The 24319-nt window shown below is 41.1% G+C and overlaps 1 protein-coding gene across 11 annotated transcripts in view; it reads left to right on the plus strand.

Moving 5' to 3' along the window:
- Positions 1–144: 144 nt before the first annotated feature.
- The window catches only part of LOC122884847 (sorbin and SH3 domain-containing protein 1), a 41825-nt gene continuing 17650 nt past the window's right edge, over positions 145–24319 (plus strand). The window contains exons 1-14 of one of the 11 annotated variants that reach the window (XM_044215279.1): positions 145–349; positions 10305–10347; positions 10662–10748; positions 11152–11268; positions 12029–12135; positions 12312–12453; positions 12683–12712; positions 13955–14097; positions 14570–14630; positions 14778–14852; positions 17731–17766; positions 17991–18093; positions 18788–18902; positions 21042–21125. In XM_044215279.1, the coding sequence (XP_044071214.1) occupies positions 10715–10748; positions 11152–11268; positions 12029–12135; positions 12312–12453; positions 12683–12712; positions 13955–14097; positions 14570–14630; positions 14778–14852; positions 17731–17766; positions 17991–18093; positions 18788–18902; positions 21042–21125 (1047 nt within the window). In that variant the 5' untranslated portion in view covers positions 145–349; positions 10305–10347; positions 10662–10714. Of the gene's footprint in view, positions 350–7467; positions 7632–8432; positions 8605–10304; positions 10348–10661; positions 10749–11151; positions 11269–12028; positions 12136–12311; positions 12454–12682; positions 12713–13954; positions 14098–14569; positions 14631–14777; positions 14853–17730; positions 17767–17990; positions 18094–18787; positions 18903–21041; positions 21126–24319 lie in introns of those variants that run through there. The other 10 variants (XM_044215283.1, XM_044215289.1, XM_044215290.1 and 7 more) reach the window with 10 other exon arrangements.

A 24319-nucleotide genomic window follows, 5' to 3' on the forward strand; every position in this document is an offset into this window, starting at 1 on the left:
TACGCTACCTGCCCAGCACCAAACCAGCCATGAACTTTATAAAGGTAAATATGTCACGTGTCTGTTTACAGCTTGTTCAGCTGTCCCCAAGCGGCCATAACGTCTATTAACGGGCACTGCCAGTTTCATTATGAGGTGACCGAGTCCAGGCTTTTATTGCGAAGGGACGGCGGCCCGGCCCCCGGTGCCCGGTGCTCGGTGGTGGTGCTGTGCGGCGGTATTGACGCAGCTGTGTCCGGTGAGTGTGAAGCGCTGACAGGACGCTGGTGGAGAGCAGCCGTCGGCGCACAGAGCTCGGTGAAGTGTGTCTGCAGCAGCGAGCATAACACTGGATTACCACCACACAGAGGTAAGCATGTTCCTGCTGTGGATCACTGCTGCTGCTGCGGCTCGTTAATAGTTGTATTATTATTCCATGCCCAGCCTTTTTTCTTTCTTTCTTTTTTTTTTTTTTTTTTTTTACATTGGCACCGTAACAGCTGACTTTGTGTTATTAGCACCGTACGAAGAAAAACCAGCACCACTTAATGTATTTCTTATTCATCACTCGGTCATTAAGTGTGAATTCAGCAGGCTTTTATCAAACATAAGTGCTTTTATGAGTCAGTCAATTTGGATTTTGCATCTCAGCAGAGAGGCGCTCTGGCTTTGGGACAGTTACTGCGGTAAAGATAGATCCATACAGTGGAAATGCGACCCGCCATGGGTGCCGCACTCTGAAGCTGAATGCCCAGGAGATAACCCAAATACAAGTCTGGGAATTAAACACTTCCTGTCTTTACACTATGCTGAATACTGGTATCATTTTTAAAGAGACTAATTAATCCTTTCTAGTGTTTCTTTAAGTTGGCAGCACTGAGGCTTATTAGTGCTTGTCAATGTGAGTCATAGGGAGCAGACTTCAGGCTACCCCACATGCATACAATAAAGGACCATGCACTTAATGGAATGCATATTATGCGGCATGGGGGTGATAGGAATAGTTTATTGGATTCATTTTTTATCACAATGTTTTCAGGTTAGACTGTAGTCTTTGCCATTTTCGATTAAATTATTCTGAAGGTGGAAAGGCTTTGAGGGCTTGAATGTAGGAGAAGTAGTTGGAGTCCATGTGGTGCATTAGCTGCTGTTATACACAGCTCAAGAAAATTCTCAGTGCTGCATTCCTAATAACACAGGTTGTAATGTTATTTTAGAGGAATATTTTGGTACACTTACAGTACTTATTGAGCTATATAACTGAGCAGCTGTGTTGTGTAACTGCACAGGAGTAGTAGTGTGTTATTGACACAGTGGACCTGAATGTTAAATTTCACGTTCTAGTCTGTTAAACAGGTCTGCCTGAAGCCTCATAATGATCAGCATGTGACATGAACACCTCTTGTTTTACATTTTGCCTACAAAGCACTATCAGAATGGGCTTTTTAACAATTTCTAAGTATTTGACAAAGAGGAAATTCTACTACACTTCTATGAAATATGGATTAAAAAAAAACATAATAGCACTGATCATTGTGTCGTAGAAAAGGTTTCAGTCGTAGTCATCTGGACACTGTTTTCAGAATCAAGACGTTTCAACTCCCATCCGGAAGTCCGCAGCCAGAAAACAATAGGCCTGATTACTGATTACTGGGCCATCTTGGAAACTATTAGGTCAGTTTCAGGTGAAACTAGCTATTTACAGATACTTAGGCAGATTCCTTCCTGAGGGCAGGGCTTATGTAACTCAGAGTAGCTTAAATTTCCAGTTCCCGTCCAATTTTTTCACAATTGAGAATGACTTCCGGATGGGAGCCGAAACGTCTTGATTCTGAAAACAGTGTCCAGATGACTACGACTGAAACCTTTTCTACGATAGAACACTCCTGGACGAATGAGGGACTACACCGTCTTATACTGATCATTGTGCTAATTTTGAGCTAAATTGCTTCCACAGGTTAAAAAATGCTCAACACTTAAAAACACTGGCAATAAAAATAATATAAGTTCTCGGGTTTTTTATATCCTAACATGTCCCTTCAATATATTTCCGAATCTGACAAGCGTTCAGCATGAACTCTGGTTCATGGTTGCCATTAAATCCCAGTAGAAAAAGAAAATAAATCATCACCCTCATTGCAAAATTAGTTGCTCCTCAGTCAATGAGCTGTGTCATTTTCCTCTGAAACTCAGCAGATGCATTTGTCTCTGCCTGTGTTTTCATTCATAATTTTTCTACAGTGATAATTTCTTTTTTACTCCAAGGGATCCGAGTAACACGACGCTAACCTCGCCTGATAAAATATTAACCCCAACACAAATAATTAATCCAACTGCTTTGAGGACAGAGGCAAAGCAGTCAGACAGATTTTCTTAAAAATGCCTTTTCCAGTGTTTTGTTATGAACATTGTTGGCACATTTCAGAATATCCCACTCTCGTCTGCTTGTCTTATCACATGTTCGCACTGGACACATGTAATAGAGATACTGTATCTAGAGAATGTTTACTCAGAAAGAACAGGACCTCCATTAGCTTCCTACATGTTCAAGGACTTTGTGTATGTGTGACCATGCCTCAAAGAGTTATTGCTATTATTATATTTCACTTAAGTGTTTTGTCACTGAGTGAAACAATATTTAAAATATTGTGTCCACTCTGCTCACTGTTACTACTGGATGACGTTTTTTTTCAGGTTCACAAGAGTATTGACTCAGTAGTTGCAGATGTTTACGCAGAGATGGTGACAGGTTTGTTTGTGTAAATGGAACAGATTCATCAGTCATGTGTTGAGTAGCCAGAAGCTCAGCCGTGAGCCATTTCTTCAATCAGTCACTGAAAGAGCAACCAAGCCCCTGCAACCTATTGCATATATTGTTGCACAATTAAAGCAAGTCAAATGTGAACTATGTGGAGTAGCAGTTTTTGTTGAAATAGAAAGGATTTAGCACTCGCATTTATAGTAATGTCTAGTTCTTGCTTTTGAGCTTGACAAATAGAAATGATAACCTGTGGAGTAAGGGCCGGACCTGTTGGTAAGAACCCAGCACAGTTGTTAATATTTTATGAAGCTTGTTCAGAGTCACAGATCCCCTAGATTTGAGAGGAGCAACCCTCTGAAACATGAATCTCAAAACTGAATTTCAAAGATTTGCTAAAGCCAGCTGGCCTCCAGATCACCCAGTCTTGTTTTTCCAAGATGATCTCCATTTGGTTTGGAAATCTGACACAGAACATTAGAAAATATGAACTAGTTTCAGTACATTTATTCAAGTTAAATTACCACATGGGCTATGACAGTGTCATTAGAATTTGCTTGCTTTGCCAAATAAGTGTGTCTTTTAGCTGTTACATATGAGAAGATATTGCCTTTGTAGTGTAGGCCTACTGTACCCATGTATTCAGAATGAGTGTAAACTAATGATTAGCCATTATTAATTGCAGTTCTGAATGTCGTACCAAGTTAAACTGGACAATAGCAAATTAAATTAATGATATTCTTCTTTGTTAAGATATAGAGGTCAAAGTTCATGCGTGCCAACTGCTTGGTGAAGCCGGATATTAGCATGACACGGACAAAAACCTTCGTAGTGACAGTATTTGTAGAAAACAGCCTCGTCTTTACTGTGAATAACGGATGGCTTTGAATCAGGCCGGATGTTTCAGCCAGACGCCAGGTTTCTGTTTTCACTCCATTAATGTTACAACAGGTCGCTTAGCAACCCCCTCCCCCCCCCCACCCTCTTGTGCACTTTCTCCATCTGCTGCCATTGGCTGAAGTGGATCGTGAAGTGTTATGCTTTGGCTTTTCAAGGTCCGTGGCACAAAGAAGCCCCCCGATCATGGACGCATGTAAACAAGGCAGTGAAAAGACAATTTATCCTTTAGTGATGGATTTAAGCAGCGCTCCTCTCCACTGCCACCACCAACACCACACCTCCACCCTTGTCCCCAGTGTTATATGTCAGCAACTGATGGAAAACAACAGCATCGTGGCATTTGTTGACAGATATTTTAATAAGAACCAGCATGTGGCCTTACTCATTGTCACACAAACCAAACCAGAATTATCAAGTGACGGTGATGCTTAGCAGGTTTATCAATCCCTCACTACAAAATATAATAAACAATAATGAAAATCTGATATCTGTGCTGCCACATATGAAGCCAGGCTCTTATTGATGGAGCTGCCTGTTGTGTTTGTGTCTGGGTGTGACGGGACGAGTCAGACTGGGTCGGCATTCCTGAAATACACCGATGATGGGGACCCGCTGGAATCCTGCTGCACGCTCATTTCACACGAGGTTACCTTCATAGCACTTAAAATTGCTGGATTATCACATCGCTGTTTATATTCACGTTTAGCCGCCATATCCTATGACTCAATTATCAATTAGTCCTGTCACATAGGCGCTCGGAGAGTTATATTGGGGAACACACTCAGAGCTTCCAATCCACATCGGAGTCAAAACATCCAGCAGAGATGAGGAAACACTTTCAGCACTCTCTCAGACAATGATTTGAATTGTCATCGCAGCTCACCTAATGTGCAGTACGCCCTATTATGTAAGCCAGGAGGAATCTATTGTGCACAGCTGAGCTCGTTATCTAGCGATGACATTAAATGAACATCATGCATGTCTCTTATTCATAGTCCCAAATTAAATGCCAGTATCTCAAGGAATTTATAGTTATGTTGTTGTCACTGAAGATTTTTTCCCAATTATATCACTTACTGTATCCCAGTTATGATTATCTCCTTATTTGCTCATAAGCTTTTCTTATTTAGAATTTTTCACTTTGCGCCTACTAATAAAGTAAACTCTCTAAAAGCCCTCTAAAGAGACACGGCAGGGCTACTTGAATATTCAGTTCAATGTTTATCCTCACTCTGGGGCCTGTGATCCAAGCTTTCTCACTCTTGGAGTGCAGCCTGGAGCCCTTGCTGTGAAGATGTATCACCCTGGGTAAACTGTCAGCTCACTGACATTCTTATTACACTGGCTTTAAACGCCTAGCAGGCACGTTATAAGCAGGCTGGCTCTCTCACACAGCATCTGTAACAGGCGGTTTAGTCCATGCGGCCAACTGCTGTCCTCCCCAAGACCTTCACACGTGCCAACCAAGTCTTCCCTGTCACGGGGATCTGGCCATGGTCACGTCCAATAACTGTCAGTGCTTCTCATGGACATGCTGGCAGGCTGCGAGCCTCTCCAAGCGCTGAAGGACACATCTTTCATTGGCTGGTGTGATGGGTGCTTTTGTTTTTTTCCTGAGAACAAGGACATTTTATTCCTAAAGTCCTCAAATATGACAGTGATACCATAAGATCACTATAAACCTGTTAAGTCGTTATATTTCATTAGGTGAGGTTCAAATAATTCAAAGGCATTGAAGCAGTGTCCATATAGACTCAGCTTGAACTCCGCCCATTATCAACACAAGTGCGTAATCCTGCTCTGAGACCTGTAATGACAGCAGTGTGTAAATTACATACATTTCCTTTTATGCTGCAGTTGTTTGAAATGAACTTCAAATAGCTTGGTTGAGGAATGTGTAGAATCCCAGGCTGCTGTCCAGCGTGGAAGCTGTTTATGGAAGAGAGTTGGGAGGGTGGAGGGGTAGGTGGGGGTCTCTTCTCAATTAGGGGGATAAGCTGCTGCTCCGGAGCAGCCCTTTCGAGCCATGTTTGGAGCTATTTGGTGGGATCCACGCACGGCGCTGGATAGCTTCTCTCCTCTCTGCCATTTGTTGACAAAGCAGAAGTCAAACGGCGTTACGTAACAGGCCTTTTTCTCCATCCATAGTACAGCTGAGGGTGTGATGAGAGCTCTTTTGTGTTAACATAGCTCACTTTTAAGGCGGCCTCTGACTGCGGCACAGAGACCCCCTGCGTGAACTACATCATAGTTCAACTTGGTACCACCCCGCCTTTGTTTAGTTTTCACAGGGGGGAGAATCTGGAGCCTCATTCAGTAAAGTAATTGTTTCTGCCATTAGAGATGATCTGGTCCACTGGATATGACATTGAAATATTGAATCATAAAACAATTTTCATTAAAAAATATACTATATCTGTTTGTTTTTCCCACATCTGATAAGTTTCTCCCTCATCACAGCGACATAAAAGCAGCTGTCCTTTGAATGTTTTATTCATGACAGTAATTTGAGAGTTTAATAATGTTTCTTGTAAATTATTCTTCAAATTAAATGACTTTTTTCCACTTCCCCCTACTATTCAGAAGGTGCGGTCGGTCAAGTGGCTTTAGTCTGGGCTTTATTAAAGAGAAAAATATGTTGGGGGAAAAATGTTTTTCTTGGAATGAAAATTGTTAAATTGATAGATAAAGGCACAAATATGAGCGTTGGTATAAAAACATTGGTGTCAGCCCTCAAAACAATATATATTTTAGTGCTGAAACTAATGTTTCACTAAAATATTATTCCTTAACATTAAAGGAGCTGTAAGTGACATTCACTACCACTAAATGTCACACTAGAGCGCCAGCATCTCAGACCAAAACAAATGGGCGCAACGGCGCACCAGACTCCATTGAGAAAAACAGTAATTTTACCTTGCAGATCATCGTAAAACACACTTCATTTAAACTGGACAGAAACAAAATAAAACTCACCAAAACCATCTTTGTCAGTCTTTCCACTGTTCTAACAATCATCAACTCTGGTTTGGTTGAAATAAATCCTTAATTCACCAAAATATTCTGGCTCTACACCTCAACCAGAAGCCGTGAAACAGGCTGCTGTGGACAAATGCACCCGTCAAAGTACATCCACTATAAGTGCTTGTTTTTGCCACTGACAGGCTCAGATTGTTATTCTAAGTGTCTGACAACATTATGGAAAGGGTCGCTACAAAAATAGATCTTTTTGTTAAACAGTAAGATTCTTTTTGTTTGACCAGAAACAGCCGTTTTATGGCTCTTGCCCCACCACCAGACTCCATTGAAAAAAACTCTCTTTAATGTCATTGTAAATTTAATATATTTGGGTTTTGAAGTGATTAGTAGAAAAAAGACAATTTGAAGATGTCACTTTTGGTTCGGGAAGCTTTTTTTAGACGAAACGAAAAACATTTTATTGATAGTAATTGATAATGAAAATAATTATTACTTGCAGCCCTAATGTTTTTCAAACTGTAGTATCTCCATACACATGCATCTACATGTTCTTGCTATCTTACAGTATCTATCACTTTTTAAAGAGTTTGGTATCATAGATATAATCACACATTGACATGCAGTCAGTAAAAGTCATTGCAGTAGCTCATCATGTTGACTGAGGTATTAAGACCTTATGGACAGTTGAGTCATCCAGTAGCGAATTCCAGCCGTCCTCCAGTGGTCTGTCTGTCTCTCATCTACTGGCCCCCCAGGAGCATTTCGAGGGGGTAGGAGGATTTTATATGGTGGTCTGCACAGTTGTTGAGTGGGTGCCACATTCCCAGGTGGCATGTGGTGACGGGTCCATCTGGGCACGCCTGTTGTCAAAAACAAACAGACCCCCTGCATAGCGAGGGTCAAGGTTATAGCTGGGACCGTCCTGCCCAGACGAGACCCTCAAAGCTCAGCGAGAAGTCTCAGGAGACTTCAGAGGGACCTGATGTACGTGGACTAAGGACTCGCTGTGCAGTAGGTAATGCACCTCCCATGCTTTGCGATGATTATATTCTCTTGGTAGTTGCTTGTTTTGGAAAAGTATTTTAGTAACACCCGAAAGCATTCAGGTGGAGATTTATGTATCTATGTGTGTGTGTGAGTAGTAGTGGAACTGAGAGCTGCAAATGGGCTGATCCATCTTGCCTTTGCTGCACACACCCCAGTTTGAGCTGGAAGGGTGTTCCATTAGCTGAGATTTCCTGGAGTCTTGACTGATAATTTTAGTTCATGAATAACACCTGCACTGTCAGAAATGGTTTGTACAAGGTCTGTGAATTTGAAGTCTCAAGAGATGATCAGTAGGACTTCCACGTACAGTACAGCTGTACTTTGTAGCAGTTTTGTGTTCTTCCTCATTTTTAAGGAAACACCTAAATCTTGTTTGATTCTAGTCTGTTACTGTCACGAGACTAATCTAACGACGTCAGGTCACTATGTGTCAGTTCACCAAGAAACCCTGGTGGAGAATGTGTGCTAAAAACAAACAAACCGCTGAGCTTCCCCGTTTAACTTCATATCCTTTTGAGATCAGCCAAATTGACCTAATTTGTGAACCAGAAACATCTAAAAGCTCACTAAATTAAAAGGAGACAGTACATTTAGGTAAATTGGATTTTTACAGGAGTTTGGCTGATAAAGTTTCCTCTTATTTCCCTGTTTGTCTTGGCCCAGTCACTGTTGGCCGTCCCAGAGCTCCTGGACTGGTCTCCTCTTTTTCGCAGGCTGGATGGATGGCGTTCTTTGCCCGGCTCTGCTCTGAGGCATCTCTTCCTAAAAAGGCCAGGGGTGATCTCTGCTCTCGTGTGTTTACACAGCGAACTGAACGCTGCAAGCTGTCATCTTCCTATTATCTATCATATGTGAGAGGTTCAAATACTCCCACGTCTCTCTTTATATTCACCATCTTGGGGTTCATCTGAGGATACAGCGGAAGTAGAGCTGAGATCAGTGTAAGCACTCCTCGAAGGAATGTCTGTTAATGGTTTTGGAAATGAGATCATGGATGCATTGCCTCTCTGGGATGCAGGGGGTCAGGAAGCAAGTTGATTTTATTATAGAGAGGGGAAATAAATACAGTTTTTGACGCTCAGGGACAGCTCAGCTTCAACACTGGAAGATGTTTTAAAAGGTTTTTGCTTCGTGTCCCTGTGGGACTTGTTTGGCATCGCTCCCATTTTCCCTTATCCATTTAGGCCTATTTGCGGAGGTTTCCAGCTGGAACATGAGTCCCCTGCCTGTTCTGCAGGTTGGCTTATTTACCACCATGTGTAAACAAAGTGCACACATAGAGTGGAACGAGCAAAGGTACAACTTTAAAAGCAACTTAAAATTAACATTATAGAATAAATTCTAGATGGATTTTGCTGGTCATGCCTTCTCCATCACCATTATCCATAGCCTACAAACAAAAACACTATTTGTGTGTGTCTGTTTGTGTAGATGTATGCTTGAGTGACAGTTTGAGTGCCTTTGTGTGTGTGTTTGTGTCTTGACTCAATCAGCCCTTTTCTTGGCCTTTTAAATGGGGACGTCTCCTAAATCAGTCGTGCTGGCTGAGCACAATGGGAGGCCCAGCGGAGCAATGGGAAGTGTTTCACAGCTACCTTTCTGGTGGCCTTGGTGTTGCTTCTGCATGCTCCACTGATGCAGCTCAGATTAACATATGTTTGTTAATCTCTCTCACATCCTCCCTTTAGTCCTTAAAGGGGAACACTGATAACATTTTGAATTCATATCACTGGTCCAAGTCAGGCCAAACTTCCTCCTAAAACCAAAAGACCGTAAGTCATGCAAAGTGAGGCTTGTGGTGTCGTCAGAAAGTGGCAAGTCCTCAATGAATCAGACGTCAACTGCAACTTCAGAATTGTTATAAGCAGTATATCTTAAACATTATTCTCAGAAAAGTCCCTTCCCTCATTCATTTTACACATAGTAGCTGGTCACTTTCTAGATTAGATTGTGTGGCTTAATAATCATAGCTATCACGGTTGAATACCGAGTAACAGTGATACTGGGCTGTAAGAACAGTCAACAGATTGTTCTGGCATCTGATCTGTGCTGCTGTTTGCTGCCTTTGCTGCAAATTTTTAATATCAGTGAGATAAGTTTTTATAGCACTTATCAGGGTTGGATAGTACTAAGAAAACATAATTTTATATATTACAGTTTGCCATATGAAACACTAGAGGTTATTGATTTTTTTTAAAGCAATCATTTTTCTATTAATGATGCAGTTCAGGCCGTGTCTGTGTCATTGATTACTAATAAAATATGGAGTCTTGTGTGTTCTAGACTAGATTTAAACTGATGACTGGAAGTTCACCGCCTTCCTGTCTGGCTGCATTGTATCTCATTTCAGTGTGTAACCCAACCATATGAGTACTAGCACAATTTCATTAGCTGTATGTGGTCCTCAATTACAGCTATTGCTTGCAGTGACTCTACTATTTCTACAATAGAAGCTACAGCCAAGCCAGCCCTTTAAGGAAATTTTCTCTATGTGTAATATTCTCTATGGTAGTATGTAATATCTGCAGGCTGGTGTTTAATGATATATTACACTTATTTATGTGCAGTATGCTTCCCAGTTATCAGCTCCTTTCTTTGACAACACTGTGTTGAATTTTTGCATCCTGTGTTTCTCCTCCAGGGCTCTCCAGAAGGGGGCAGCGTTAGACCAAGCGCATCTCCCAGTAAGTCATCTCACTCTGAGTTCGACAAATTATTAAGTGCACCTAATTCATTAAGTACCACTGAATAGTTAAAGTGCGTTTAATAATCGGATGCTGATTAAGCACAAAGACATTTTATGTCATCTTCACACACATAAACACTTTTATTTATTTATTTAAGCTTTTATTGGTACAGAATGTGTCAATATCTTTCATTCCTTCTATATGTTTCTACATTTTTTCCTCTAAATAAGGTGCTTTTTACTTTGTGTGTGTGTGTGTGTGTGTGTGTGTGTGTGTGTGTGTGTGTGTGTGTGTGTGTGTGTGTATTAAAGTCCCATCAGGTCCTCGAACAGTCTGCGCTGTCAGGATCACGCCTCTGACAACCATGAAAGGCTCTCCTGACCTGATTCCTGCCGCAGGTGACGTATCCCTTCGCCTCATCAATCTTTCAGTGCCTACAACTGTGGGACACCTCATACTCACAAAGAAATCATAGAAGGATGCTTTTAAAACTCACTTGTTAACGTTGTGACGTCACTTTAATAACCTGTGTTGAGACAGGACAAGCGGCATCTACTCTACTTCCAGCTCTGACAGTGTGATCATGGCAATTAGTTTTACAGGACAGAAGGATATTAATTTGATGGCCTGGTTCTGATGTTACAGTTCTATTTTAGTCATTTGGGGCATGAGGTAGCAATAACTTGGATTCCCAGCAGCTCTGAAGCAGGCGTGCACTCTGATAATACCGAATAAAAGACTGACTATGCTTTGAACGATGAGGAGCTGGGGCAGTGAGACTCTTTTATTGAATGTTTTCAGATTTGGACCCCAGCAGAGTGTGCAAAGGGAAAGGAGTCGTGACTCTAAGGGCCACCCTTGTCCACATAGATGATGAGGGCTGCATCAGCGAAGAGCCAAATGTCATCCCAACGCCAAGTAAGTCTGAGCGATTGCCACAGCTGTTTCATAACAACTCTCCACATGATGAAAAAATATTTAGAGGTCAGTAATAGTTGCATGGACACGTGAAAAACACATCACTGTAGAATGTGGACAGAGAATGTGAACGGTTGCTGCAATTTCAAAAGCATTTCATCATGTAAAAATCCTCACATGCCTTTCAGAGCTCTGTTTTGATGTCAGGATTATATAACTCGTCACGTTTTGGAGTGTATGCTCAGTTGCCGGGCACACTCAGAGCCATGATAAAGGGCGATTGCTCATATTTTCATGTCAGTGTCAAAGAGCTTTTTTGTTGCTGCCTGCCCACGTTGCACTTTGGAGCAGGTCGCCTTGACTGTGGGCTTGTTTGTTACGTAGAGCACAGTGGAACCAGACTGGAGGCTGGCCAAGGCTTTTGGGGAGATGCTTTAATTGTTGTTGAGCCTGAATATAAAGGCCATTGGAACAAACGGCCTTTGCAGCTCACTGAATAGGCGCTTTGTTCTGATGAGAAAGATTGTGGGAGAATCTTTTTTTTTTTCCTTTCCTGGACATATTAACATCTCTGTACATGAAAACCACCAAGGAAAGCATTCACGCCCTGCGGAATGAAATGGTGATTTATTTGATCAGCAATTAGCTGTTATGGTTTTCTGGTTTCCTCGTAGTTCACTGTACTTTTTAGTGTCATCCTCAGTGTTTTTATTCTTGCTGCACTGGCTGCCAAACTGAGAGAGTTCTGGACTCTTTTTAGGTGGCTGGACAAACCAGATTAATGGAGACAGCTCTAAAGCAGGATTGGCTGAGGGAGGCAGCAACATCGCAGCTGATTTACCTCCTGTAAATAACACTCAGTGCCAGGTACGTTTACTTCCACCCCATTTAACACAGAGATCTTTGTTTGGCTCTTTGTGGATTTACTGTTATGAGAACTGTGTGATCTCTTCATTTTGAGCTCTTTATTTGATTTAAGTGAAATTCCGGGGAAAACTTTTGAACTTTTATGGATTTTACAGTGTATTTTCTGTTACTTTCAGGCCAATTCACCAGAAAGCATAAAAGAAAATCAGGCTCCATCCTACACTGACATTCAGAACTGTATCACGTCGACTTCCAGCTCTGTTTATCCCTGCACTAGCACAGTTAACCCCACCATAGTCCTGCTGCAACACAACAGAGGTGAGCACACCAGTCTGTGAGTTGGGGATGACGCGTATCAAGAAGAGTTTATTCGTGAACATGCTTTTACATGTCTGTGTGGCATTTTGTCAGCCAAGCTTTATGGCACTCTTAGCTAGGTCTCAACTGTGTCTTGTCTGTGATCCATTAGCCTTGTCTTGCTCACTATTGCTTCATTGCTCAGTCACATTTCACTGTCCTGTCCTTGTCTGTCTTTCTCTCACAACAGAGCAGCAAAAGCATCTTTCTCATTTTGAAGGTATGCACTGGGGTCTTGGTGATGTCCAACGGATATTTGTCATTTATTTTTCATGTCTTAGACTTAGCCAGCAGCAGTCCCAGTTTTATTACAGAGCAATATTTTTTGTTCCCTGACTGAACCATCTGTCACCCTCCTTCTGCCGTGACACAGCCAGCTAAATGTGTTCTCCACAAGCCTCATGAAGTGACTGAGTCATGTTTCATGCATCATTGTGTTAAAAATATATACAATGTACCAAACTATACACAAACATCATTATTATTTTCTGTATATTTTCCTGCAACTCACATTCTGTTAATGCCAGACCTGCGTCAAACCAGATTTAATATCATGTCTGTTGCCTGCATGGCAACAGTGCAACATACAGGTTACCATGCGTGCCAGATTGAGATTTTACATCTTTGATTTTACATCTTTGTCTTTCTCCCACTTACTTGACACCTAATACATCTCATTCTCTTCAAATGTCACATGCTGCGTATGTGCTACAAAGTTTAACTTGGGGTCAGCAATTTGTATCATCGAATACCTTTACTGCCATGAAATGAGGAAACAAGAATGAAAAGAATATAATTACAATATTCTTATATTGTTGTAACATTTTGGGGGAAATGCACAAAAGTAAAACACAATATATTTCTATATATTTGCACAAAAAAAGCAAATTTTGTCAGGTATTTCATGCCATAGCAAGTGTTGCTACATTTTCCAAGTGTAGATATTGTAGTTGTATTATGACAGTTTCACTCACTCTACTTTATTCTGTGGTACAAAATGCATTCTGTGATGTAAAATAGAACAGTTGGTGAATTGTATGTATAAAATACAAAATCTTGATGTGTTCAGTGGCACAGAACATATGTTGTGCACAAAATGCAGCATATGACATACGGTAGATTCTCCATGTGGGTTGATACACATACTAAGAATTAATTGCCAATAGTATTTGACCCAGGTCTCACACACACACACCAACATTTGTTTTTCATGCTCATTGTTAGCTGAACTAAATGGGATACAGCATTTATTTAATGTGCTTTTTTTGCTATGACAAACAAAAATGTTTGCAGTGATAAAGGTCTATTATGTTTATTGCCTGCGATGTACTGTATGCAGTCCACTGTCATGCAATTCAGTGCAATGCTTTAGCCTGGCCTTCACACCAGACTTAAACTGTTTTTAGCGTTATCTGACATTTCACTAGAAATGTGCTGTGAACTTTGAGTTTTTTTGTTACAGACCCAACCCCAGAAAGGGACAAAAGCCCTGATCCTGGGAGAGATTCAGTTAGTCCAGTCCCTGATATGGACTGGAAGAGGCTGCGGCTCTCACTGCACTCCCCTGTCCTCAGTCCTCTCAACAAGCCCATTGTGCCTGTACGGGTGAGCAACAAAACCTACTGTCAAATGAAGACTAATCTACCCACTGCAGATGTTTAATGGGTGTTTTGTTTATATGATACACGGCTCTTGTCATGTTACAGTAAAAGAGTTAGTATTTATATAAAGCACATTACTATACTTTATTGTAACATAGCATGTTGTTGATTCATGATTTGAGAAGGATTTTTGTCATTTTATTAGCAATAAATCTTTCTCACTGGAGATATTTTTGACTTGTCATACCAGGTGAAGCACAGGTGTAACCAATAACATTAACAATGGCTCTGTTCCATTTAGGTCAACATTGTTAATGTTATTAGTTACTCTTGTGTTTGACAAGTCAAAATGTCCTGTCAAAACAATACACTTGAACATTACCAGGGCTGCGTTACTCCTGCGCGAAAAGCTGTCGTCTTGTCTGTCATCCTCACTTATTTGTTATCAGTTAAAAATCTCCACATATTAATTTCAGAACACTGAAAAGTCCAAAGACTGGTACAAGACAATGTTCAAACAGATACACAGAATACCTGGTAAGAGAAAATCATAATTTCAACTCTTTGTATGTCTGATCAGTTTTGCCTATCATGTTTCTCTGTTGGTGTCCAAGCCCTGTGTGTGTTTCTATATGTTTGTACGTTATGTCACACTGTGCTCTGTCTCTCCATCACTGTGCTCAGAGCCTATTGAGGAAAACCCTTACCGCCCCACCTACATTTTCCCTGAGAGCTATGACATTCAGATGAAATCAAAAGGTATCCGATGGCAGTGACTCCGCTCTCGTTGGCTTTACTGATCTGCAGCTATCCTGGGCCCTTTCAAATACTTTAGCTGTGTTTAATCTGTCATACCTGGCCCTGTGGGGCAGTACAAAACCACATACCTTGAAGATGCCCAAAGTATTTGAAAGGCTTTTACCTAATCTTTTCTGACATCTGTTTCATTCCATAGAGCCGCTGTTTCCATTAGTCTTAAATACACTGTAGGTTTCGTGCAGATTTCCTGATCTAACTCAGTTTTGCTGTCCTGGGACATTTTCAAGTAGGCTTTTTGGATTTAATAGGGCTTTTTCACAGCAGACATTTTGACATGTCACATTAGGAAAAGCACAAGCGTAAAAATGCTGAAACGAATGATGGCTGAATTCCATTTAGCTGCTTCAGTTTCAGGGTCTCTGGTGCATTGTGCATGCTGGATCACTGTCCCACTGTGATGACTCACTGGGGCGCTTACAGAGCCATCATTAATGTTATTAGTGACACCTGTGCTTTTCCTGCTGTGACATGTCAAAATGTCTGCTGTGAAAAAGGCACATGGTCTGAGTGGTACGAATGCTGTTAAAGGCACAATCTGTGATTTAAACAAAAGGCTAGCCCCACTACCAAAAATCAACACATACAATTATACATGCACTCTTTATTTAATTGACAGGCTTTAAATTCTCTACTACGTTTAAAAAGTTCTCAGTTATTAAAGGGGGAGTCCAGCGATTCAGTGTTTTGTAGATGGTTAAGGTTAGGCTCATGGTTTTAGTTTTGGGTCTGTCAGGAAGAGGCACAATTTGTATGCAGCTTATTTTTCTTATTTAGTTGCACCATGTACATACAGTAGGTGTCTCAGTCTCCGCTTGACATGATTACCTCCATGTGTAGTTGTGACTGATATGATTCTGTAAATGATATCTCACAGAAAACATGTAACTTATACAGAAATCATTCTAAATTTGGCAGTTATGGCCTTTTTGCTTTACAATGCATTACTTATTCAGAGCCTTGATGCTCATCAATGCTTGGATCCCTTTTTAACTTGGTAATGCTTCCTGTAAAGTGTTTTGATTTGACACACTTTGATTATGTTTGGTGAAGCTGTAAAGCTTGGCCTAATGGAAGGTGTGAGGCAGGGGGGGAAAACATAGGAAAGTTTCAGGGTCCCTGGTGCATTGTGCATGCTGGATCACTGTCCCACTGTGATGACTCACTGGGGCGCTTACAGAGCCATCATTAATGTTATTAGTGACACCTGTGCTTTTCCTGCTATGACATGTCAAAATGTCTGCTGTGAAAAAGGCACATGGTCTGAGTGGTACGAATGCTGTTAAAGGCACAATCTGTGATTTAAACAAAAGGCTAGCCCCACTACCAAAAATCAACACATACGATTATACATGCACTCTTTATTTAATTGACAGGCTTTAAATTCTCTACTATGTTTAAAAAGTTCTCAGTTATTAAAGGGGGAGTGCATCGATTTTATGCATGAAGGTCATTTTATTTGTAGTAACCCTGATGATGTCAATGGGGCTATCTTGGATAGGGCTTGGAGAAACAAATATTTAAAGAAACTCTACATTACAAACTGGGGGCATAGTTAGAAAGAGTTTAATTATGGGCACTATAATAGCCAGTTTTTTGGGAGCTTGACCCATACTACGGACAAAAAGAGGATATCTCAGCCTCTGCTGCATCAATTTTGACCATTCTTTTTAAATCTGTTTCTTACAAGTCCCCCGACTTTATGGAAGTGCAATACTAAATCGCTGGAATAATTAATGTTTTACTATGCTGTTAAAAGTTAAACATCAATAACTTTTGTAAAGATTGTGAATATACTGTACCTTGTAATAAATGTTGTCACAAAAAGAAAACAAAGATTGGGCCTTTAAAATCTTCATTTAAACATGGTTAGCTATCAACAGGTCGACCTGTACAAACATAGACAAGTTTTCTAAAGAACTTTGATATTGACATGTAAACAAGGATGATGCACGAAGCCTTGTAGTGTCATTCTACTTTCACTTAACAAAATGTAACAATTACTCATGGCCTTTCTCTTTTTGGTGTTAACCATCTAATATTAAAAACTTCAGACAGTTGATCTCCCAAATATTTTATTATTCGTAAATGCTTTTTCTAACAGAATTGTCATACAGTAGAGCATGAGCAGTCTTTTGATGTAGTGTACTATTGTAGCCACTAGATGCTGCTGCAGTCCTGCACTAAGGCTATGGCCTGTCCAGACCTGAGTTCAGTCTCTCAGGCAGTACACAACCTTCAGTCTGTGTACTGCTCCAAACACGCTTCACCCATCAATGTTTTGTAGATGGTTAAGGTTAGGCTCGTGGTTTTAGTTTTGGGTCTGTCAGGAAGAGGCACGATTTGTATGCTTTAGAGAAAGAGCTGCCTGAATTCTTATTTTTCTTATTTAGTTGCACCATGTACATACAGTAGGTGTCTCAGTCTCCGCTTGACATGATTACCTCCATGTGTAGTTGTGACTGATATGATTTTGTAAATGATATCTCACAGAAAACATGTAACTTATACAGAATTTGGCAGTTATGGCCTTTTTGCTTTACAATGCATTACTTATTCAGAGCCTTGATGCTCATCGATGCTTGGATCCCTTTTTAGCTCAGTAATGCTTCCTGTAAAGTGCTTTGATTTGACACACTTTGATTATGTTTGGTGAAGCTGCCTAATAGAAGGTGTGAGGCAGGGGGGGAAACATAGGAAAAGAGTGTCTCTAATGCCTTACGAATTATTTAGCTGTCTGCTATATTCATTACTTTTCAAGTAACATAGTATAGATAGGTAACAATATATGGGTTTTAATTGTTGTCTGCCCCTCTTTCAGATGATGGTCCCACCCCCTTTGGTTACTTGAAAGATGGTGAGTTTTGGAATTGGGCTTTCATTCAAGTACACAACTCCAAATTTAATTTAAAAAAAAACCTGTATATCATCCATTATTAGTATTTATTGATTCCAAGATAACACTCAGTATGCAGCACACATGTTTTACACTTAAACATTGGTAACATTTCAGTTGATGCATTAAATGCAGTTGAGTATCACGCTGTTGATGTCCGTCGATATATATGTGTCTGTTGTCAGTGAAAGCAGTCCCACGCTCAAAAAGTGACGCCGAGGTCGATTCAAGAGGCCGGTCGATGCCTGTGCCAACACGGTCCTCTTCCCTCAAACCCTCTGCCAAAAGGTTAGTGTCCTCCATCTGCTCCAACCCAGTTTGTATTGGTCTTTATTTACACCTCTCCACACACACACACATGTCAACACTGACACAGGATGATCTGCTCTCAGAGAAATGAGTGATAGAGTGCTGAAGGAGGACAGGTGATGGAGGATATACTGTTGGACCACTAGAGCTACAGATGACATGTTGAAGACTGACCTTCCTCTTTCCTCAGTGGTTATGTATGAAGGGATGTATTCCTAAACACATCTCTGTCCATTTTTGAAAAATGCTGCTTGATGTTCTTGACGCTCAGAAAGAATTTCATTAAAGAAAGTGTTTTTTGTGTGGTGAGAATAGGTGTAAATTTGGGTCTTTCCACTCCAAGAGTCAGTCCTTCTTGGAGCAGTAATTTTATTGTTGGATGTCTATTACAGTAAGAAATTCTCCCAGGAAATGCTGCGCTCTGTTTTTTGTCACTGGGACCAATCTTGTTTACCTGATCGAATTACCGATTTGGCTCTCAACTGTGAATTGGATTTTCAGTCATATCATCATTAGAGGAAAGGAGGGACAGGAGGAGAGAGCGCAGGGATAATGAGGGCGGACGTCATGTTTAAATCGAAAGCCTATGCTGGTTGCCATGGAGACTACTTGATAAGGATTGGCTCTCTTCCATCCCACACCCCACCCCTCCCTGACACCCGCCTCTCCACAGGAACGAGTGGGAGCCCCCGGATAAAAAGGTAGACACCAGGAAGTATCGCGCCGAACCCAAGAGCATCTTTGAGTACGAGCCGGGGAAATCGTCGGTGCTGAAGCTGGAGAGAACGGTATGCTAGCCGCCTGCCTGTTTGCCTGTTTCTCTCTCTCTCTCTCTTCTCTCTCTCTCTCTTTCTTTCTGTGTGCATGTTGTGTAAGCTGTCCCCCACCCCCCACCCACCACCTCCGTATCTAAGCTACCGGGTGGCAGCTTCACTAACAGCTCGGAAGGCGACGTATGTGTAGCCTGAATCGCCATGTGCACCACATTCCTTAAGGGTGTCCCGTTGCGGTGACAGATGATCCTGCTTGGCAGCAGGGGAGTATCACTTACAAGGATAGCCATTGTCTTCCCGTCTTCAATTTAAGGTTATTGGACTGAATCAGCTTGGTGGGCGAGGATCCCAGCACAGTCACAAAACATGGATCCTGTGTGTTTCTTGAGAGGAAGAGTATTGCTCTCTACCCTACTTTCGTCTCGAGCCTTAACAGTTTGTGCTGAATCAAATGGCGTGGCATTATTCAGTGTCCTTGAGGACTGTCTTTTAAGGATGAGCTTTGTTACATATAATAGATAATTGGCAGCTGCTGCCTCAGTCTACAGTGTAATATTTACCAAAGGAGAACATATACATTTTGCATTTAGATTTATCAGGTCTGAAGTCTTTTATATTTCTCTCTTACATAATAGAGGACATGGGGGTGTTAAATATTGTGATTAAGTAGTTAGTTACATAATTATTGTTGGTCGGATGCTCAGTTAAATCAAGCTAGTAAATGTTGTTTGCCGAGATCTGGCCCGATCCCAAATACGCTCATTAGAGAAAGTTCGCTCCAGTTCCTGCGACCACTGTAAAATAATGGTCTCTGTTGTTTTTCAATTACAAGCTCAGTTATTATGGGTCAGTGTTCTTGTTGCTGTAGCAGGACATTTTCTACATTAGGTCCGTTCTTTTTACTCTCTGGTGCTTAAAGTTGTGTTTGCGCTTACTTACTTTAGACTTTCCAAAAATATGTATCTTAAAGATGATTATATTACATCTCAAAAAATGTGTCTGCATGTTTTGTTGGTCGTCATCGGTATGTTGTCTGTTGATTAGATCAAATAAAATGAAAACAATAAATATGTGGTTTACATTAAATAACAGCGCTTTTTGGGTAAAAGACTTGGGTAAAAGGAGAGGTTCATGTTTCATTCAGTGTATTTTACTGGAATACCCATATGCCCATATGTACATTGGACCAGTTTTCAGTGGCTTGAATTGTTGCTCCTTTCCATACTGGCCACAAAAATATCTCGTCCTCAACCAATTGTAATGGCAGATATGCAAAATTGCATTAAATAGTTCATCAGAGGCTAATATGAGACTTCAGCAGTCAAATCAAGTGAGTATCGAAGTTAAATTCCCTTTAGTAAAAAATTCTTGCTTTATATTTCATAGATCAGTATGTATAGTAGAAACAATTGCAGCAACCTGTAACTTTCTTAATGTACATATGTGAGTACTGTATTAAAGGAATAGTTAGACATTTTGGGGAATATGCTTATTCCCTTTCTTGTTGCGCGTTACATGAGAAGATTGACACCACTCTCAGATCTGTCCATTAAATATATAGCTATAGCCAGCAGGCGCTTAGCTTAGCTTAGCACAAAGACTGGAAACAGGGGGAAACATCTAGGCTGGTAACAACATCCACCTGCCAGCACCTCTAAAGCTCAATAATTTACACATTTAATCTTGTGTTAAATCCGTACACAAACCAAAGTGTAAAAATTACAATTACAGTTATGTGCCGGACTTGCTTGGCCAGAAGCAGTGACTTCCTGGAGTCTCAGTTGGTTGCCTGGCTCTAGCTACATATTTATCATACAGACACGACAGTGGTGTTAATCTTCCAATCTTGCTCTCAGCAAGAAAGAGAATACGTGATTTTCCAAAGTATCAAACTGTTCCTTTAAGAAAGACTTGAAAAAACGTGAACCTGATCCTTTAATTTACATATCGTAAAGAAATCTTCTTCTATGAGAACACCTACATGTACAGTATTATATATATATACTATACAGCTGATAATTTATGGTGTTGGGTACAAACATTGGCTCAATCAACAATGTCTGATAGGCTCATTACCTTGGTGTGTATATTCTGTGCTGTCTGAACTGTCTTCTCTTTGTCTTTCTCCTCCTCTTCCTGTTGCCATGCCCCTAGACTCAGGATGTAAATCCAGAAGATGTAGATTTAGAGAATGAGCCTTGGTATAAATTCTTTTCAGAGATGGAGTTTGACAAAGCGGTAAGTGGTCGCTGTCTTTAAAGTGACAGTATATTGTATTTTATTGCATGTGATAACATCCATGTTCAAATAATGCCTAAACAAATTGTGTCTGTCTAAGGACTACTCCAGTTTCTACTCCCACTTTCACTTTATATTGTACTACGCAATATTGTACTGAATAATTTTTTAATTGATCCTGCACATAAAAAGTTATGTGACAGCATGCATAAGAGGAAAATTAGTTTCTTCTTGAACTTCATTTACTACCATGTGCCCCATCAATGTGGCTTAATGAGACCAACAACTGATCAACTTTTATGCATCCCTATTTCTTCATCATAATCTCTCTGTCATCACAGCTACTGTCATTCCTCATCATCACCTCATACAATTTAAAAGGATTCTGTCGCCAATAGTGTCTAAAATAGTCGACTGAGATCTATTTTTGCCCTGTTCAAAAGTGCCTCTCAGCAATTTATTTATCTGTGAGGCTGAGTGAGCATTATCAGCTCAGGCAACAGAAAACAGTCTGACCACTTACGTTGGCTGTGGCCTTTACCCTGTGCAGTTTAGATCATTCATATTTAAGAAGGCTGATTATTGGTTAGGATTTATTATACTCCAGTAGTAGCACAGGTGCCCATGATGAAGGAGCAATTCAATTATCACAGGGCTGTGAGTTTATCACGTCATATTTTCTTTACAACAGGATCTTGCTATCTCTTGCCAACTGTGGCAGAATTCCTCTTCTTCCATGTCGTTAACTCAACACCCAAGAGGAACACTTTGTTTTGTTCGTTTTGATGTGCGTCCTGCCAACTAGAATACATATCATACTGAAGGCCTTGCCTGGATGATTCATCCAGAAGTCACTCTTCACTTGGAGAGGCTGCAGTCCACGCAAGCATTAGGCTCCAGGATAATCCCAGGCCCCAGAAATAATAATTGCTGCCCTTCTGTTATCTAGTATATTTACCAAAATATCCAACGGGTGCAGGCATGTTGAAGCAGTATACAGTGTCATGAAAATCCATGCCTCGGGCCTTAGTTGGCACCAGACAAGCGTGGCACTGGCCTCCCTTAAACAGATGTTGGGTCTCCTCGCTCTCTGTCAGTCAGAGCCGCACCGCCACACCCTGGAGCATATGAGGAGTAAGTACGACATGAGGTCATGTCCTAGCATCAGCCAGACGCAGGCGCAGAATCTCCTGTTCCAGGTTAGTGTATATGTGGAGGAGGTTTAGCGGTGGAGGCGGCCGACTCTGTCTCATGGCAGCCTGGATGTTTGCCAGATGAGCTCGGCTTGATGACTGGCTCCTGTTTAATGTCAAAGTCACTTCTAAAGCTGCACCTGGTATGTGCAGTATTTGACCTTAAGGCCCAGCCAGACACACTGGCTCATTGGAGTTTGATTGACATATCAGTACTCACTCGGAGCTGGAAGTCTGCAAAAACGAAGTGCTCAGGGGTTAAATGAAGAGCTAGGCCTTCATGGCTCTGATCCAGTTAGCTCTTGTTCTTATTAATAACCTTCAAAGTGCTTCGAGAAACATTTCTACTGATGAAGTAGGATTATAATAAGGGGAAACTTCTTGACAGAATTTAAAGTTCATCTAATTCCTCTGGTCCACATCTTTATAAAAGTCTTTTTGTGGTTTTACACTGCTAATTAGCCAGTTGTCAACCAAATACCTCTAAAGAGCAGGCTTACTGTAAGTAATACATTTGATAATCCTATAAGACTGCACTATTTTTTCTTTTTCTTTATCCTGTTCTGTCAAATCATCATTACTCATCCACCAGTGGCCACTTCTATTAACCTAATAGCCACTGAGTAAGAGTGACACCTGTGTATAATCCCAGTAATGGTCCTCTCGATTAATATTAACAAGTTCTAGGTTCAAGAGGAGTCTGAAAACACATCCAATGACAGTTACGGTCAGACATAGGCTCATCGATACACATGGCTAGCTGGGGCTGGAATTCCACACATAACTATGGTCAGGAAGAGCATTTTGGCCTTCTACAATCGACAGAGTGACTCCATCTGTCGAGCATATGCTGACGAGGTGGCTGCTGCCACACTGTCTCAGCGCTGAGTTACATAGAGCCTCCCCCTGCCACCTATTCTAAAGGAGGCAACTCCGTAAGCCCGCCAGCTCATTGTGCTGTCATATTTAACCTCTGTTATACACTTAACCTTTACCTTTAAGCATTTAGTGGAGATGAGATGAGGGGCGCACATGGCTATAACAGGCCCTTCACACTGGGGGAGCTGTTTGTTTTCATGAGGACATATCAACACAAATAAGGTGCTGGAAAGAATGAGATTCATGTTACCATGACCTACTCATGATTGCTATTTTGAATATGAAAGCGGCACACAGGAGCCGGAGCTCTGAGTAGCTGGGGGGACACCTGTTAGGAAACATGCACAGGAAATTCTGCAGAAACGTTGTCATCTGTGTTCCACTGACTCACCGAGGCCTTCATTCATGTCCATGTACAGCTTCGGACATTTCACACCGTTACCGCTTTAGGAAGTAGTTTCATCCTCTATGTGTGTCTTTATCTGATAAGTCAAACCAGTTTCACCATCTCTTTTATGCTCTCTACCCCCATCTTCTATTTGCCAGAGTAATGTGACGTTAAGTGATATCAGTGTAGGATTAGTTTGAAACTGAACAGTTTTTCCCTTTTATATGAAGAAAAGTTCACATAAACTGACACTAATCAGGCATCTTGAAAATAACCAGATTAAGATTCCATTCCTTTACTCCAGATAAACCTTCCATGCTTGTTTCCTGTTTACTTTCCACTGATGCTGTGTGTGTGTGTGTGTGTAAGCCCAATTACCCAGGGGTGTCAGAGGACACTATCTTTTCCTGCTGATATCAGATTTGAGGTGGGTACAAGATGTGGCGGAGCAAGGAAGAGCTGCAGATTATTTAATGACACTGGAGTGTTCCCCGAGTCAACATGGAACATTTGGCTTTATAAATAGATCAAACTATAGACCTGCCAGCCTGATGTTCTGTTCTTATAAAGATAGGCATTTATTCTGAAAGGTTATTAATGATCGTCCTGCCCTGGCAACTAAGTGGAAAGGCATGTTGTGGTAAATGAGCTGTTGAGAATGCTCCTTGTCTGGTCATCGGTGTGGGAAGCGGAGGCTTGGCTGCGCCGTGGAGAAGTGGATGTGGTATTAACAG

This window comes from Siniperca chuatsi, linkage group LG11, assembly GCF_020085105.1.
Source record: "Siniperca chuatsi isolate FFG_IHB_CAS linkage group LG11, ASM2008510v1, whole genome shotgun sequence".
NCBI classification, from domain to species: Eukaryota; Metazoa; Chordata; class Actinopteri; order Centrarchiformes; family Sinipercidae; genus Siniperca; species Siniperca chuatsi.